General features: G+C 49.1%; 1 protein-coding gene across 1 annotated transcript; it reads left to right on the forward strand.

Moving 5' to 3' along the window:
- The first annotated feature begins 5824 nt into the window (after positions 1–5824).
- Positions 5825–7450, forward strand: LOC136452733 (transcription factor MYB4-like). Its single transcript, XM_066453329.1, has 2 exons — positions 5825–6199; positions 6327–7450. The coding sequence occupies exons 1-2, from the start codon at positions 6064–6066 to the stop codon at positions 7133–7135; spliced, it is 945 nt and encodes a 314-aa protein (XP_066309426.1). The 5' UTR covers positions 5825–6063; the 3' UTR covers positions 7136–7450.
- The last annotated feature ends 7629 nt before the right edge of the window (positions 7451–15079 follow it).

Genomic DNA, 15079 nt, shown 5'->3' on the forward strand with positions numbered 1-15079 from the left:
CGATCAGACGCTGTGTTTCTGCGTCCGGTCGGTTGCCGCCAGCGTCCGGTCCTCGCGTCCAGTCGCCTATCTGCCGAGCCACCGGTCCAGCGTCCGGTCCAGCGTTCGGTCGCCTCTGTGAGCTCGTTTCTTCGTGATCTTGCGTACGGCTTGATTCCTATCTTCATGCTTGGACTTTGCTTGATATCTTGGGTCTTTTCTTGTGCTCCTAAGGTCTTCCTTAAGGTGTTGATCATCGGATCATCATGTCACCTTCGTCCAAGTCATGTCTTGCACCCTGTTGGACTACAAACCAAACACTTGCAAATTCATTAGTCCAATTTGGTTGTGTTGGTCATCAAACACCAAAATCCAAAGTAAATGGGCTTAGGGTCCATTTTCCTTATAGTATGCTAGTTGTAGGTTTAAATGATGAAATGAAAAACTAGCATGCATAGGTTGTCTAGTGATTTCATTTCCAAGTGGTATCAAGCTAACCATGGTGCTATGGATGGTATATTAGTGCACTCCGATTGGTATCACGCTTTAAAGGTCCATCTTTTATACCTTAGCATCATTTGGTAGACATTGTCTTCTATATTTCCTATCTAAGCATATATATAAGCTATAATTCAAACTCTTAGCACATATGTAGGGGGAGCAATTGCTACCATATGGGGTTCATGAAACTTGTCCATATCCTTTTACACATAGTAAATATGCTTGGGCAAGCAACATAGATTCAATTGAGCTTCAATTCATATCTTTGTATAAGGGTTGTCATCAATTACCTAAAAGGGAGAGATTGAAAGTTCTAGTTTGGTTTTGGTCAATTGATAAAACCTAAGTGCTAACCTAGTTTATCAAAGTGATTATGAGATAGGTGGTGCTACTCCAAGTGATGAAGCAATTGTGAAGATCATGATGATGGTGATGCCATGGTGATGATCAAGCGCTTGGACTTAAAAAGAAGAAAGAGAAAAACAAAAGGCTTAAGGCAAAGGTATAAATGGTAGAAGCTATTTTGTTTTGGTGATCAAGACACTTAGAGAGTGTGATCACATTTAGGTTCGATAGTCGTACTATTAAGAGGGGTGAAACTCGTATCGAAATGCGATTATCAAAGTGCCACTAGATGCTCTAACTCATTGCATATGCATTTAGGATCCAGTGGAGTGCTAACACCCTTGAAAATATTTGTGAAAATATGCTAACACATGTGCACAAGGTGATACACTTGGTGGTTGACACATTTGAGCAAGGGTTAGGAACTTTACCGATGGAGTGTCCGCCCATAGAGTGCAGATAGTCCGATAGTGCCACCAGTGCTCTATACAGAAAAGATGGAGGTCACTGTAAGTGACTGGACACTGGTCTCGGAAGGGCCGGCATGTCCGGTTAGTAGAAGCAGCGAAGACGCTGGCGTCGGTCTCTGACCGAACGCTGGGTCACTTAGTGACCGGACGCTGACGAGGTGTGTCCGGTCCAGCTGATGTGGCAGCGCACAAACAAGACGTCGAGTGACCGGACGCTGGGTGAGTCTGATCAAGCATGACCAGACGCGTCCGGTCGTGATTTCTCGCTTCTGGATGTTTACTGGAAACGACCGGACGCTGAGGTCCAGCGTCCGGTCACTTCACAGCAGCGCGTCCGATCATCACTTGACCGTTAGGATCGAGCGCTTAGTATTTGAAGAGAGGGGATACGTGGCGTGCATCGCACGACCGAACGCTGGGGTCCAGCATCCGGTCAATCTGACCGGAGTGTCCGGTCGCCCCGTGTTCAATGCAGTGAGGAGCCCAATGGCTCTATTCGTGGGGCTCTCTATTTAAGCCCTATGGTCGGCTCAAGCTCACTCTATTGGCCATTTACATTGACATAGCAACCTTGTGAGCTTAGCCAAAGCCCTTCCACTTATCTCCATCATTGATTCATCATTTTTGTGAGATTGGGAGTGAATCCAAGTGCATTGCTTGAGTGTTTACATCTAGAGGCACTTGGTGTTCGTGTTTTGCTGTGGGATTCGCTTGTTACTCTTGGTGGTTGCTGCCACCTAGACGGCTTGGAGCAGCGAGGATCATCGAGTGGAGGTTGATGATTGTCTCCGGCTCCAATCGTGGTGATTGTGAGGGGTTCTTGACCTTTCCCCGGTGGAGAGCCAAAAGGTACTCTAGTGAATTGCTTGTGGCTTGTGTGATCCTTATCTTGTGTTGCTTGTGCGGCACCCTATTGAGGGTTTGGCGTGTGATGCCAATTAGCGCGTGAACCTCCAAGTGAGTGAATCGCCATAACGAGGACTAGCTTGCCGGCAAGCAAGTGAACTTGGTAAAAAATCATTGTATCATCATTTGATTTCGAGGTGATTGGTCTTCATTGGTATTCATTTTTGTGATTGATTGGTTCACTCCTTGACTCGGCGGTATAACTATCTTACTCACTCTCTTTATATTACCGCAAACTAGTTATCAAGCTCTTTAGTGTAGCTAGTTGTGAGAGCTTGTTAGTCTGGTTAGTGTGTCTCTTTAGTTAGTCTTTGAGAGCACACTAACTTAGTGTAGTGACATAGCCATTGTGTGGATTATAACTATAGAAACTAGAATTGTGGTAGGTGGCTTGCTTTTAGTAGGCTAGCGCAATATTTGCTTCGCCTCATAATTGTCTAACTGGTTTGTTAAATGTTGTAGAAATTTTTAATAGGCTATTCACCCCCCTCTAGCCATTAGGACCTTTCACCCTACATCTAACAGCTAGTTCTTCGTGTTAGAATGCTTAATCGAATTCTTACAATGGAGAAGGAAGAGAGGTGATAGGAGAGCGCTAGCTCATAGTGATCTAAGGTTTTTGGGATTTGTCGCCCCTCTAAGGGTGCCTATGCCCTGCCTATATGCCGGAGTGAATTGGGTTTTTGAGATGCTGCAAGGTGATTATTTCACAAGAGCAATTAACGGTGAATAGTTGAAAAAAATCCAAGTGTTTGGCAAGAAGTCTAGAGCGCTCTCCAAACAATGGTCGATACATGTATCGCACTAGAAAAAATGACCAATGTACACATCACACTTAGATCCCAAGTAGATGATGAGTTAGGAATCGTTGCTATTTGGTATTTTTATATTTTCAGGTTCATGTAAACTTCACATAAAAATAGGGGACATATGTTAAGAACAAAAGTATACCAATAGAAGTAATCGACTCCACCATAAAGTTTCTGGTTTCAAGACATTGAAGGAATATATTTGGAACATTTAAATTGAAGTTCAATTGAAGAATAGACGGTTTTGGCTTAATCTGTCAAAACCGTCCTAGCCAAGTTCCCTTCCCTGTGAGCTGTGTGTGTGGGGGAAGGAATCCAACTTTCAATTGTCAAAAAATACATCTATTGTACCAACTTGATGGTTGGTCTCACTGTTCTAGGACATTCTCGCTGAGGTCAAGGCACATGTGCGAGCTGGAACATGCTAGCCCGGACTAGTGTTTGACCTGATTCAATGTCAACGACTTTCTTTTTAGAAACATGATTCCACTTAACCTACATCCACTAATTAATACAGAATATACAACACCCGTCTGCCAACCATACACATTGCGCTGTCCAAAAACGAGCGTACGCTCGATGAACGATCAGGCGGACTGCTGGAGTTGGATCTGGACGGGCCGTAGTGTTTTGGGCTGTTTTGAGAAGGTGGGGCTGTCCGGCCTGGGCCTTGCCTCTGCTTTTGGGTTGTACGACCATGTTGGGCTGGCCTTTCGGTAGTTCCGGTGAGCCCCCCTTCTGTTTTTTTTCCCTAATATCAATTTGTGTTTGACACATGATTTTGGTGAAGAGGAACACTAATGGCATAGAAAGCTTCAAGCAGACTACACATGTGAATCCGTTGCGACATACGCGTCATTTCAGTTTTAATTATTGTTCGAAGCACACATCCATGGCTCTTTCAAAGTCCAAACCTTTGACAGATGCCGGAACAGTATGGTAGTCAAACCTGCATGCGCTGGAACCCTGCACAGCACAGCACAGCACAGCTTCTTCCGGCCTTGTTCTCGTTGCATAACCGAAAATTAAAAAAAAAATGCAGGTAGCAGCCGTATGCGTTCTCTTTGGCCTGTGTGAACTACTATGATTGCCAGCGCAAAAAGGTCAAGGTGCATGCCCCTTGGCGACTGTTTATTTACTCCTATTGGACCTCGAGTCCTTGGAGATGAACAGGGGGTCAAACGGGTTGGTGTGGTGTTGTAACGGCGACGCGAAGATTGCCCCGACGGGCAGCGCACAATCTTGTGAGTCACCACGCTTGACCCCGGCCCTCTGCCGCGCCCGCGCTTGGAAACGGATCGAATCGATCAGACAAGATGCTCCATTCCGCTAGCCGGCTAGCTAGCCGAAAGGAAAGGCGTCCAAAACAATTCATATGGCCATGCCCCGCTCGTGTCCTTCTTTAATTTATTTATCCCGTGGCGCAGTATCCGCATGGGTGCGTGCAGCGCAGGTTTGACAAGCGTGAAGCGTGCATCGCAGGTAAGGATGGCAACGGACCGGGTTTGGGATGGATATCCGTGGGTTTCGGGTTCTACGGGTTCCGGCTTTGGGGATGATTTTTCATCCAAAGTTTTCGGGTTCGGGACCCCGAAACCAATTGGGTTCGGTTTCGGGTTTGGTTTTCCACCTGTGGATATCCAATGAATATCCAAAATAAATTATTTGGAATTAAAACTCATGTTTTATAATATACTAATAATAATTTGTTTACTTAGATTATTAAATTTATTTAAAGTTGACTCATGAAAATATTTATTATTTGTTGCCTCTTGTTTATACATGAGAATATGTGTATATATATCCGCGGGTTTCGGGTATCCATTCAGGTTTCGGGTATCCGTTCGGGTTTCGGGTATCCATGGGTTTGGTTTTGGTGATGAATTTCCATCCGAATCGATTTTCGGGGCGGATTCGGGTTTCGATTTCGGGTTTCGGTTTTGGGTGCATGGAGACTCCACCCGATCCGAACCCGACCCGTTGCCATCCTTAATCGCAGGGCACAAAGGTTCTAAACACAAGCGATACTCAACGATGCTCCTGCATTTGTCAACAATGCCTAAGAACTGCTGTCGTCTGCATCGCAATTGTGAAACGCATGGCATGTCTGCCGGTGAAAGAAGGGGCGTCATCAACTCGTCATCCGTGTCTTGTTCAGGTTCGTTTTGAGTCCGGTCTCTGAAACTGGGGCCGATGTGTATATATAGGAAAAGGTGAAGGAATTGCTAAGCAGTAGCCAGTAGCCACACGGTTTCAAAGGATCCTAGAACCGGGGAAACAAAACGCATTTGGCACGAGACGAAACGCACACCCGGGAACGAGCTGCACGCCTGCACCGCACCATTTTTCTAGTCTATCTAGTTGGGGGGAAACACATAAAAATGACGCTCTTCACCACGTGCCTGCACACTGAAGAGGAGGGGGGGGGGGGTTGGCCAAGTACAACCAGACGGATTGACTAAACTCACAAGTAGTAAAACATACAGTACTGGTCAACACAGGAGTATTATAGAAGCAAAAACATTTTTCAAAACAAACGGCCATGGCGTAATACGAACGCGACAGGAACGGACAACGGCTCTGTTCGGACCGATAAAAATACTGTAGCCGATAAGTTTAAGCGAACGTGGCCAGTAATACGGTCGGGCCGGCCCGCGGGGACGGCTCCGCAAATTGGTCGCACCTGGCCCACGCCCACTACCCTTCCCAGGCCAGGCCCCGAACGCACCTGGTGCTGGTGGTGCCTCAAGGTCAAGGCTGCCGCTATAAAACGCGCCTGCGCTCCCCGCAGACCGCAGCTGCAGCCTCGCTTGCTGGCCTACCTTGTTGCGAGTATCTTCTGCCAGAAACACACGCCCGCCCCGGCGGTCTAGCTGCTGCCGCGCCCCCGAGCACAGAAACTCGCGCCGCCGCTGCAGCCGCGGCCTGCCACCACCACCCTATCCCGATCCATCCCCACCACGGCTGCCGCTTCCCCTCCCTTCCCGACGTGCGCGCGTTTGTTCGATCAGAGCGGGCACACACAGCCTGAGAATTCTGTTGGAGCGCGCAGCATGGGTCGGGCGCCGTGCTGCGACAAGACGAGTGTGAAGCGGGGGCCCTGGTCGCCCGAGGAGGACGAGCTGCTGCGGAGCTACGTCCACAACCACGGCACCGGCGGCAACTGGATCGCGCTCCCGCACAAAGCAGGTGCGTACTCATACATCACCGCCCGCAGCTGGATCGATGCTTATTCTTATTGTGCATGCAGCGCCGCGCGGCGAGCGAGATGAGTATAATTCTGATGGTTGCTTCGTCCATGGATGTGCTCGCGCAGGGCTGAACCGGTGCGGCAAGAGCTGCCGGCTGCGGTGGCTCAACTACCTGCGCCCGGACATCAAGCACGGCGGCTACACGGAGCAGGAGGACCGGATCATCTGCTCCCTCTACAACTCCATCGGGAGCAGGTGGTCCATCATCGCGTCCAAGCTGCCGGGGCGGACGGACAACGACGTCAAGAACTACTGGAACACCAAGCTCAAGAAGAAGGCAATCTCCATGCACCACCAGCAGCAGCAGGAGTACTACCAGCAGCAGCAGCAGCACAGCTCAGGCGGCCGCGGCCGCCGCGGCGCCGCCGTCGTCACGCCGCGCGCCGCTGCTCCCCGGAGCCAACAATGCGCCTCCTCCATGCAGCCGTCGCCAGCGAGCGCCAGCGACGCGTGCAGCTTCGGGGCCATGTACCCTTCCCCGTCGACGACGCTGCTGGCTGCTGCTCCGGTGCTCGCGCGCTACGACGGCACGGCACCAGCGCCAGTGCCGCCGCCGCGGGCGCAGCAGCAAGCGTCTGCGCTCGCCGAGTTCTCCCCCGCGCCGGCCACCGCCATCAGCGGCACCTGGGCCGGCGGCCTGCCCCTCGACGACATGTTCCTGCCCGAGCTCCTCGGGGACAGCGAGTTCCCGCCTGGCGGCGACTTCTTCGGCACAGGGTTCGCCCCGCTGCTGCTACAGGACAGGGCGGCGGCGTCCCTGCAGGAGCTCTCCGCGTGCTACTTTCCCAACGCGCAGGCCGAGATGTGGGCGGCAGCGGATCACCACCTTCATGTCAAGGCGTCGCCGGCCGGCCTCTGCCACAGCCTGACATGACCGAGGAGACTACGCTAAACGCGCGCTCAAAGCTTCGGCAATGACTACTCATGCAGGGCTAGCGTGTCTCTTGCTAGTCGTTCTTGGCTCTCCCTGTCCATCGATATGACCTCTCTCTGAGTATGAGGTCATCACATGTACACTCTCTCTCTCTCTCCATATGGGTCTGTGAGACTGTGACTAGCTAGCACCATATCATAGAGAAATTATTAGAGATGTGGATCGCCATTGCTTTGTTTGGCTTCTCTTCTGCGTACCAACCAGTCAGTCAGCCACTGTTCAAAACTATTCTTCAGTTTGTATATGTATGTATGCAATTTTATTTCTCTATAAAGACCATATTTTACTATTGTCATGTTCGCTTGCTGATAAGTCATGACTGGAAATATTGTTGGTTGATCTACTGAGAGAAAAATAATATTTATTAGCTGAAAAAGTACGACTTATAAGCCAAACGAACATGACGTATTTCTGTCTAGGTGTAATTACCGTGGTAAATTAGTTTAAATTGATTATTGATATATGAGAATGGTCACAATTATTTGATCAATTATCTGATATATTTTTTTGGCTTTTTTATTTTTCTGTATGTTTTATTTGTTTCCCTTTAAAAATTTTCAATTTAGCTTCCATAAAAATAATGTAGCAAATTTTTATTTCATTTTTGTATTGTATTATTTGATTTTGATTCATTTAATCTGGATCCAATAATCAAGTGATGAATGGATCAAAACACTCGATTACAGGCTCTACATCCAATCGAGTGTTTTCGTGCCCCCAAACACTCGGGTGTCCCATCCACCTAGAATACCCGAGCGTCAATTCACGTAGCAGCCGCCGCCGCGACCTGTCACTTCGGACACTGTAAAATCGATGTCGCCACCTGGATATACTGTATATAATCGGTCTGTTCGCTTGTTGGTTTTAGCCAGCCCAAATCAGCCAGCCAACAGTATTTTTCTCTCACAATAAGCCAGCACCAGCCAGCCCAAACCAGCTCAGAAACCAACCAGCAAACAGGCCGAATATCTGGCGCGCCTTGCTTCTCAATCCGTGACCTGAGAGCACTTGCTTCTCTTCTCGGTGCGCTGTGCTTGCGTCCGCGCGCGTTTCCTCGTCATGATCATGAAGCTGACGACGACGGCCGGCGAGGCGGCGACGGACGATCGAAGCCGGGGCCCCGGGCCGGGGGGGTTGGTGCGCGCGGTGCCGTGTGCGCTCGCGGCATCCATGGGCATGGACCAGGGCATCATGAGGCTCGCGTGCATGCACGTACCGAGACGTACGGGGCAAAGGGTAACCAACAGTGCCCCGCGCGCGCGGACTCGGTCCTCCTCGCCGACCCGTTCCGTGCGATGACGAGCGAGGCCACCGCGAGATGGGCGGCGCCAATCACCGGCGCAGCCAGAAAAAAACGTAGAACGAGGCGTGTGGACGGAAGCAAACTCTTCTAAGAACGGACGGATGATTGGGTTGGATTGGATTCTCTGAGGAGTACCAAACCATGTTGTGCATTTGATTAAATAATGGTACTTTCCATCTGGTTCCGTGATCTTTGTCATGTCTCGATGTATGTGTCAGCTCTTGGAGCACATGGCCGTTGGGATTAGCGTTGGATAAACTAGCTACTAGCTAGCTAGCCACATTTAGGCACGCCCCTCCCATTGTTTATCACAGGGGTGTTTGGACACTTGTGGTGTGCATGAGATCGAGAAAGGTGACACCGTCTAGTATAGCTAAGGTCTGTCTACTTTTCTAGTAGTAGTACTAATTTGTCGTAGCACGCACCTAGATGACCATGTGTTAACTATAATCAGCTTCGAAGAAGCTTCTTTGCCGTGTACTCACTCCATCGTCGACAAAAAGATTGATTCAATACCGTGCATTAGCCCTTTTGGTAATCGACACCGAGTCACCGAGTACGAGCGAGCCTTTCTTCATCGCTTTTGTCATGGATCGGTCACAAGAAACCAGCAGATCGACACACCTTTCACGCGAACAGTGACGACGGCACGCGTATGCATGCATGCTAATCTCGCCATAGAATACACTACCGGATGGGTCGGAGCGCACATGCATACTTGTATGACATCCTTGGTGACACACACACAAACACATGACACCACCAATCATCGTCCCATTATAATACCGCATGCATGCGCCCCATATCTTTTACTGCATCGGGACTCGGAATAAGGCCATTGACGTGATGTGCATGGCACGGATGGATATGGGCCGCCGGCCGCTCCAATATTTTTCTCCCGGATCGGATGGATTCTGCAGCTAGCTGCACCGCGCGCGCGGGGGGGCCCTCGGTCCTGGCTGAAGACGCCTGATCAAAGGCTCAACGGAAGGTTCGAACTGGCCTGCCTTAGCAGCCTTGCCCGGTCTCCGTCCGTCCGCCCACGACGCACAACGCACCAGCAGTCCAGCACCATGCCAGTGGCCATGGTTACAGCCATCTAGATCTATCTCATCGATCAGTCACAGTGTCACACCACGCACGCACGCACGCGGGCGGACGGACGCGCGGTCCAGTTGCAAGCCCCCTTGCCGCCCTCTGATGTCTCATCGATGGGTGTGGGATGCGTTGGCGCCCCTCGCAGCGTCACGTCGCACGTCACGGGCAACGGAAATTGGGCCAAAAGCACGTACGGAGTACTAGCTATTACTAGCTAGGACGACTGTTCGTGCTAGATGAGGAGTGTACTATATACTAGTAAATCGATCAGCTGGCCATCCTATGTCTCCATAGGAAATCGATCGTGATCCTTATCTGCTCCATCGTCGATCGGGAGATGTGTAGATAAAGCGCAAAGCGTTCGCTCTGATTGGCATGATCCCGCGAAGCCCCCAAGGGATTTGTTTAGTGCAGGGTGATTACAAAACTGAGAGGGTCGGTGACCTGATATCTTGCCCTTTTGTGTGTCGGAAATGCCGAAATGGTATATGGCTGTACACTGTCAGTGTGTAAACCTTTCTGCCGTACTACTCGTAGAAATAAGCTGGGCTTGCTTTTACTGGTGTCTGGCTTATGGCAGTCATTAGTCAGAGTAGTGCCGGTTGGGTCGAGGCAGGCAGCTAGTGAGGCCTGACTTGTGTGGGAAACTTGTGCCGGTTGGGTTCTTCGTTCTATCTATGTGCTATTATTCCTCAACAGTTAGCTTATATTAATTGCTGTCCCCACATGGTCAAAACAACGGATAGAGACTGTAGTAATCACGCTCATCCATAGGAATAGGTCAATATAGGACATGCATCTGGCGTAAATGTGAAGCTGCGAACAAAAGACTGCACATTGCCAACAAGGCAACAACTAGTCCAGTATACATAACTGACGTCTCGATCGTTTTCCCAGGGCTAAAAGCCGCACACCTGTTATAGCTCAGAGTCAGATCAACGTTGTAACGTACGGTGCGCTGTAGCTTTCCATCAGGCTCTGCGCCCTCAGTTGATCCTAGAACAACTTTCACACAAGGGAGCAACTGCAACAGACAGGCGAGGACGAAATCTGGGCAAACGACTCGCTAAACGTGTGTCGTCCACTGCTTGGTTACTTGCAAGCCACATGCATGCCGGCGGTTCCAAGTAAAGTGCACGAGCTGATGAGCGGCACACACCGTGCGTGACCGTGGTGGTGGGTGCCTCCACGGCGTGCTGCTGGCTGCTGCCGCCTAGCTCTAGGCTCACTGAGAGTGCAAATCATCCGTGCAGTGTCTCTCCTATATGATATGCGTCGCTTTCCCTACCAACCTAAAAAGGATAAAAAGGAACAAAAGGCTAACGTCTTAGCTGCACCCCAAGTGTTTATGAAGCTGTCTGAAAAGGACTTGCACTTTCTCAAAACGCATGGGCGCAACGCAAACGCGCAGCAACCACGCACACCTCCTGCAAGCTGCACATCACACAGGGCTCAGCTGTGCCTAGCAAGATTATATAAGCACTTTTTTGTTTGTTTGTTTCACTCCAGTAAAGTTTTCCCGCCGGCAAATGAAATGCATTTTATAATACATGGCATTACCGATATTTGGTACCGGTAAGTATTCGGAATTACTCCCGTCGTAAAAAGAATGCAATTATAGGCACACAAGGCTCAAGTATGCCTAGCAAGATTATAGGCACTTTTTTTTGTTCCACTCCAGTATTGCCAGCAAAATGAAATGCATTTTATACACGACATATTACTGGTATTTGGCACCGGTAAGTATTCAAAATTAGCAAACTGTAGTGCGTGGGTAACTAGATTTTTCATTCAAACATTTAGCTGTTTTTAATTATAAATAAATATTGTAAACGATTTTGTTTGTTAGTTTAATTGTAATTGTTGTCCTCTCCTCCATGCATCTTTACTAAATCAATCGGTACGAACAATACGTATAGCTATTGTCAACCATATCCTTGACTTAAACCTATTGCCATCTTCCCCTCCTATTCCTTTTACGTCCTAATTACTCTTATTCTGTGGTTGTAGAATCTCTATCGAGGCCACCAAATCAAGGCAACATTTAGTTTTTTATTGATGAGCTTCATTACTCGGTAAAACCATTGTCCAAGTCTCTCACATACTATTCCATTTCTTAGTTGTAAATTATTTTTTGGATCATCTTGTATCTTTTCTTGTGAGCCGGTAGTTCCTTTTTGCCCTAAATATCGGTAGATCAATCACAATGTTGCTCATATATGCTACAGGCATTATTGCAACTTGTAACACTATATTCATTGGCGCGTCAAGCATTCCCAAACAAACTACAAAAAGTTCTTTGAAGTGTGTAAACCCCCCCCCCCCCCCCCCCCTCCCAACACACACACACACACACACACACACACACACACACACACACACACACACACACACACACACACACACCCACCCACCTAAATGCTCCTTGTGGTTTCCTTGATTTTTATTATATGGCAAAAATCTAGCTATAATGCATGCTGATTGAATCCTATGTTATTATATCTTTCTCATACTTGTTCTGTCTGTATTAGACCATTGATTTATTTATCTACTCCGGTGTCTTTGGATACATCTAGATTGTTACAATATGGATATATGGTAGTTTTAAGCCCTTGTGAGTAAAAGAGATAGCATTTTAAATTTCTATAGTAACATACTAACTTTTTATTTACTTGTTTTCAAAACATATGGAAATTAGACTTCCTCTTTTGTTTTGTAATTTTCAATTAGCTATTTGCTAATTATAAACTGTATGTGTTATTTATCAGTTAGGTTTCTTTTCTTCGTAATTCACGTGGAGATCAATTAAACTATTATTTTTCTTAGTTTTTATCCAAATGTTGTCTTCACTAATTGTGCATGTGTTTTACATGACTCTTTATTTAGTTTTTTTTTCGTTTCCAACCCATGTGAAAATCAACTTGGTATTTTTTTCTCCTTCATTTATTATTCTAAATTAAGTATATTTATACTAGGCATTAGCTCTTTGATTTAAATGAGACCGTAAAATCATCTTAATTTCTAGGCTCTCACGGCATCATGGTTTATTCTTCTAACACTATTCTATCTAATAACATAATAGATAGATTTTCAATAGAATTCGATAGATGGCATGTTTCTTAATAAAAAAAACATTGTAAAATTGATTCTTGACAACGAATGGAAATGAAAGGGCTTGAGCGAGCGAATGAGCTCTCGAGGCTGGACTCTGACTTAGGCTTGAAACTAGCCAAATTTGTTCGCGGAAACGTGTAAACAGCGGAGATGAGAAAGTGAAAGTGGTGGCGGCCTCGCTGCCGCGATCATCCTGTCTGCTGCGGCGTCGCTCTCGGGGCGTCGGGCGTCAACGCGGTTGATCTCCCTTCGCCCGCCGAGCACCGAAATAATAATCCCCCCTCGCGCCGCTTGCGGTTGTCGCCTAGCAGGCCGTGAATATTCCTGCGGCGCTTTGGAGCATCTGACTCCGGCCTGACGAGAAAGGAAAGAGGATGGACGGAGGAGGAGGCCCATCCAGGCGGCCCCAGGCCCCCCTCCTCTCTTATCCTGAAGGAAAACTACCGGCCAGGCACAGGCACGAGCACGCACGGCTCGACAGCATCAGCGTCAGGCCTAGTACTCCTACTGCTCACTGTCACTGGAAGGAACTCATCTGATGCGGTACTAGGTAATGATCCGCCTGCATTTTTCGAGCTGCTAGCCGGCTTTGGCATGCATATATGGACTACCCTATGTCCCTGCTATGATGAGTGATGAGTCGTTCTTGTTCTTCAGGGAGATGGATGGTGCTCCGCAAGCAGCAGTGATATCTTCCGGATCAGCTCTAGGAGTGCCCGGCCCTCGGCGTTTGTCAGCTTGTGTGCGGCTGCATGCCATGTAGGGCATGCATGCATATTCTATTCCCCGGGGTGGTGTTTGATGTGCTTGCTAACCATCGGCCTCACCTAATGTAGGCCTCCAAAGGGCAAGGTCAACCCTTCTGTTCTACTCGCGCATCAATTGACCCATCGATAGATTGGTCTGGTATTCAGCCCTGCCTGTCTGGGACGGCAAGGCATGGCCCTGCCCGCCCGGCTGCATGCCCCTGATCCAGTGGATTCTTCTTTCCTTCCTCCCCCTCTGGTGTAATCTAGCCCTCTGGCCTCTACTGTAAAATCACGCACGTCGTACTTTGCTATTCACGCGTGCGTCTGATGATCTGATCTGGTCTCACTCGTCTGGTGATTGGTGTTGTCCAGAGGCCAGAGCATATATTCCAAATAATGCTGTAGTGCCGAGGACAGTTACAAACGGCAAGCTAGGAGCTGAAAACTTTTCATCACGGATGCAAAGCAAAGGTCAGTCGGAACAGATCTTCTCCGGCGCCTGCTGCATTCCGTCCCCAGCCATACCCGGTGTCCGGTGAGACGACGGATAGGAAAGATCGATCTTGTGGCTGAAGCAACTCGTCACTGATCTCACCACACGAACGTGCAGATTCGTTCTAAAGTGCATTCATGCGGTCAAAGTTTCCGCCAAGAGCAAAGCAAGCAACTGCTTGCTTTCCAAAGGTTTTCTTCGGGAACCATGCATGCGTAACCAACAGCTACCTTGTTGCAAAGGTCACCTAGCCTAGGCTATGGCAAGGCTAGTCGCCTAGTCCAATACTACGGCAATACGACCTCGTGCTTCCTCTTCGCCCGCAGTACGCATTCCGAGTCCCCTCCGTACCACTACTTGTAACTTGTAAGTGCAACACCGACGTATCCATCTACAGGACTACACGGCCTTACGGCGTCGATCGACGCATCGTCTATCGTTCACAGCATCGTGCAGCAGCCACTGCCAGCAGGGCAGGGATGGAACGGAACTGAATTGACCGGCCGCGACTGACTACTCATCGTTCATCACTACTCACGCTCCATCGCCCGACGCGCGAGAAAGAAAGAGAGGTGGCAGCGACAACCGACGAAAGCTAGCTGTGGCCTGCTGCTTTATTAGCAAGAGGGCACAGGACGTATTGCGGAAAGGCAGCTCCATGATTGTCAGCCAGGGGGGCCTGTAAAACAACCGGGGGTCCGGGGTTGACGACGAGACGAGACGAGACGATCGGCGATCGAACGGGGCACGCAGCAGCCACGCCGACGCCGGCCGGGGCGGGGTCGCGGACGACATCAGCTAGTGCCGCGGGCTGCTGAGAAAGAGACCCAGTCCGGGGTCCGGCCGGCCGATCTGGGGCTGTCAGCTTTGTCCTTTAATCTGCAGTCAGGCTTAAAAGGAGCGGGTTGACAATTCCCTGGCTGCGATCATGCCGCCGCCTGATTGGCTGGCTGGCTGCCTGATCGAAGCATTTGCTTTGCTTTGCTGTGCTGGAAGATGGAGGATAGAGGATGGAGACCGGAGATGGAGAGGCGTTTCAAGCAAGGCCATCATCCAGGACGGACGATGACCTGCCTGTCGTGTCAACTTTTTTTGTTCTTTCCAAGCGATAGGAGGAGGGGGTGGAG

This window comes from Miscanthus floridulus, chromosome 5 (assembly GCF_019320115.1).
Source record: "Miscanthus floridulus cultivar M001 chromosome 5, ASM1932011v1, whole genome shotgun sequence".
NCBI lineage: Eukaryota > Viridiplantae > Streptophyta > Magnoliopsida > Poales > Poaceae > Miscanthus > Miscanthus floridulus.

What these genes read in the sequence shown, in the direction of transcription:
- LOC136452733 (XM_066453329.1), top strand. Translation starts at nt 6,064, where the DNA reads ATGGGTCGGGCGCCGTGCTGCGACAAGACGAGTGTGAAGCGGGGGCCC. An exon ending in CGCGCTCCCGCACAAAGCAG is followed by an intron (nt 6,200 to 6,326) that starts GTGCGTACTCAT and finishes GTGCTCGCGCAG; the next exon opens with GGCTGAACCGGTGCGGCAAG.